General features: G+C 46.9%; 1 protein-coding gene across 1 annotated transcript; it reads left to right on the top strand.

Moving 5' to 3' along the window:
• The first annotated feature begins 610 nt into the window (after positions 1–610).
• Positions 611–2,014, top strand: LOC108334880 (uncharacterized). Its single transcript, XM_017570809.1, has one exon. The coding sequence runs from the start codon at positions 611–613 to the stop codon at positions 2,012–2,014; it is 1,404 nt and encodes a 467-aa protein (XP_017426298.1).
• Positions 2,015–2,324: the final 310 nt, after the last annotated feature.

Raw genomic sequence — 2,324 nt, 5'->3', positions numbered from 1 at the left:
ACTTGGAATCTTAGTGTAAAGACTGCATGGTTTTACTGTTAAATGTAATTAATTCTAATTTATGGTTATTACTGTATTTTGGGATGTTACATTAGTGGTATCAGAGCAGTTTTGTTCTCTTAAAGGACACTGTAGGTTATGAGTACATTGTGTTTTTGCTGTGTGCTTAATATGTGTTTAATGAGTTATTTTTCAACTCTTTGAACATGACTAACGCTCGTTTTTCTCTGTTTCCAGAGAACAAATGGCACCTAGACTCCCTCCTCTACCGCAGCCTAATGAACCTGATGCATCCAACAACACTAGGTTGTTGGAAACGGTGATTGATAGATTGCAGCAGCAGAATACCACATTAATGGAACAAAACGCTACCCTGATGCAGCAAAACCAGAATTCTTTGCAGAGTTTGGAGGCCTCTCGCGCCAACTCTGAAGCCACTCAAAGACAGTTGATGGAGATTTTAGCGGCAACCAAGCACACTCCGGGGGCGTCCTCTTCAAACGCTACCCAACCTGCTGCTGAGTGGAGCTTGGAGAGTTTCCTCCAACACCATCCCGCTAAATTCAGTGGAAAGGGCCTCCCTGACGAGGCAGATTAGTGGCTAAGAGACATGGAGAGAATCTTCAACGCCAAGAGATGTCCAGATGAGAACAGGTTGGCGTTCACAGAATATCTATTGACTGGGGAAGCGAGCCACTGGTGGGCGAGCACGAGGGCTATTCTGGCAGACGCCCAACGTCCCATCACATGGGAAGTATTCCGTAGCAAGTTTTATGAAGAATACTTCCCTGACAGCATCCGTTTTGCGAAGGAGGTGGAGTTTCTACAACTGGTTCAAGGTGGGATGTCAGTTTCTGAATACACCAACAAGTTCAAGCACCTTGTCCATTTCAATACGATGGCCACCAGTGAAGAGTGGCAGTGCAGGAAGTTTGAGAACGGACTGCGGAGTGATATGAAGGTCTTGATTTCCAGTTTATGCATCCGGTCGTTTCCTGCTATGGTTGAGAGAGCCAAGGTATTGGAGAAGAATATGGCAGAAGCGGAACGACAGAAGAAACAGCAACAAGTGAATAGGCGACCGATCGTGTCCAGGGGAAGTATTATTCAGAGGAGAGCCCCTTACGCTCGTCCAAACCAGCCATCTAGCGCGAGTGGGTCTCAAGCCTTGATTCTTGCCGGACAGTCTGGTCAGCACGGAAACGTTACTTGTTTCTTGTGTGGAGGGCCACACTACCGTTCTTCATGTCCTCAGCTGGTGGGAGGAAAACACTGCAACCGTTGTGGACGGAATGGGCACTTGGATAACGAGTGCAACATGAGTGGACGTGCAGTGATGAGGCCACCAAATGCTGGAAGGAACCAACCGAGAGGTGGCAGAGCTCAAGCAGTAGGACGAGTGTATGCTATAACTGGAGCAGAAGCAGCAAGCTCAGGTAACCTTATAACCGGTGAATGCTTGCTGTATGGAATATCTTGTCGTGTGCTGTTTGATTCTGGGGCGACTCACTCCTTCATCTCGAAGGCATGTGTTGAAAAATTGGGGATAATTGAGAGGGAGATGCAGTTCGACTTGGTGGTATCGACCCCAGCGGCTGGAGAGATTAGGACGTCTACCGTATGCATTAGATGTCCTATTGTGGTTGAGGGGCGTAGTTATAAGGTGAACTTGATCTGTTTACCTTTAAAGGAGTTAGAAGTGATTTTAGGAATGGATTGGTTGGCTACCAATCGCATTCTCATAGACTGTGGTAAGAAGGAGTTAATTTTTCCGAATGAAGAAGAAGAAGAATTGTCAGTGACGCTCGGCCAACTGAAAGAGGATATTATGGAGGGCGCCAGCTGTTTCCTGATTATGACGCACGCAGATCCGGAATTCGGAAGGATGGAGCAAGAACGATCGTCCAGTAGCAATAATGGACGATCGTTGTGGACGAATTTCCGGACGTCTTTCCGGAAGAGATACCTGGACTTCCCCCTCCTCGAGAAGTTGAGTTCACCATTGATTTGGTGACGACGGCAGCTCTTATCTCTGTTCAGCCTTATCGGATGTCGCCTGCAGAGTTAGCTGAACTCAAGGAGCAGATTGAAGAATTGATGGACAAACAGTTCATTAGGCCGAGCGTATCGCCCTGGGGAGCGCCTGTACTGTTGGTGAAGAAGAAAGATGGCAGCTCGCGATTGTGTATAGATTACAGGCAATTAAACAAGCTGACCATCAAGAATAAGTACCCATTGCCAAGGATAGATGATTTGTTGGATCAACTGCATGGGGCTACTGTATTCTCGAAGATTGACTTACGGTTTGGATATCATCAAATCAG

Source organism: Vigna angularis, chromosome 10, assembly GCF_016808095.1.
Source record: "Vigna angularis cultivar LongXiaoDou No.4 chromosome 10, ASM1680809v1, whole genome shotgun sequence".
NCBI lineage: Eukaryota > Viridiplantae > Streptophyta > Magnoliopsida > Fabales > Fabaceae > Vigna > Vigna angularis.
The sequence above is the reverse complement of the archived record's forward strand: the minus strand, read 5'-3'. Positions and strand labels throughout refer to the sequence as shown.

Excerpts from the sequence above, each read along its gene's own strand:
- LOC108334880 (XM_017570809.1), top strand. The coding sequence starts at position 611 with ATGGAGAGAATCTTCAACGCCAAGAGATGTCCAGATGAGAACAGGTTG.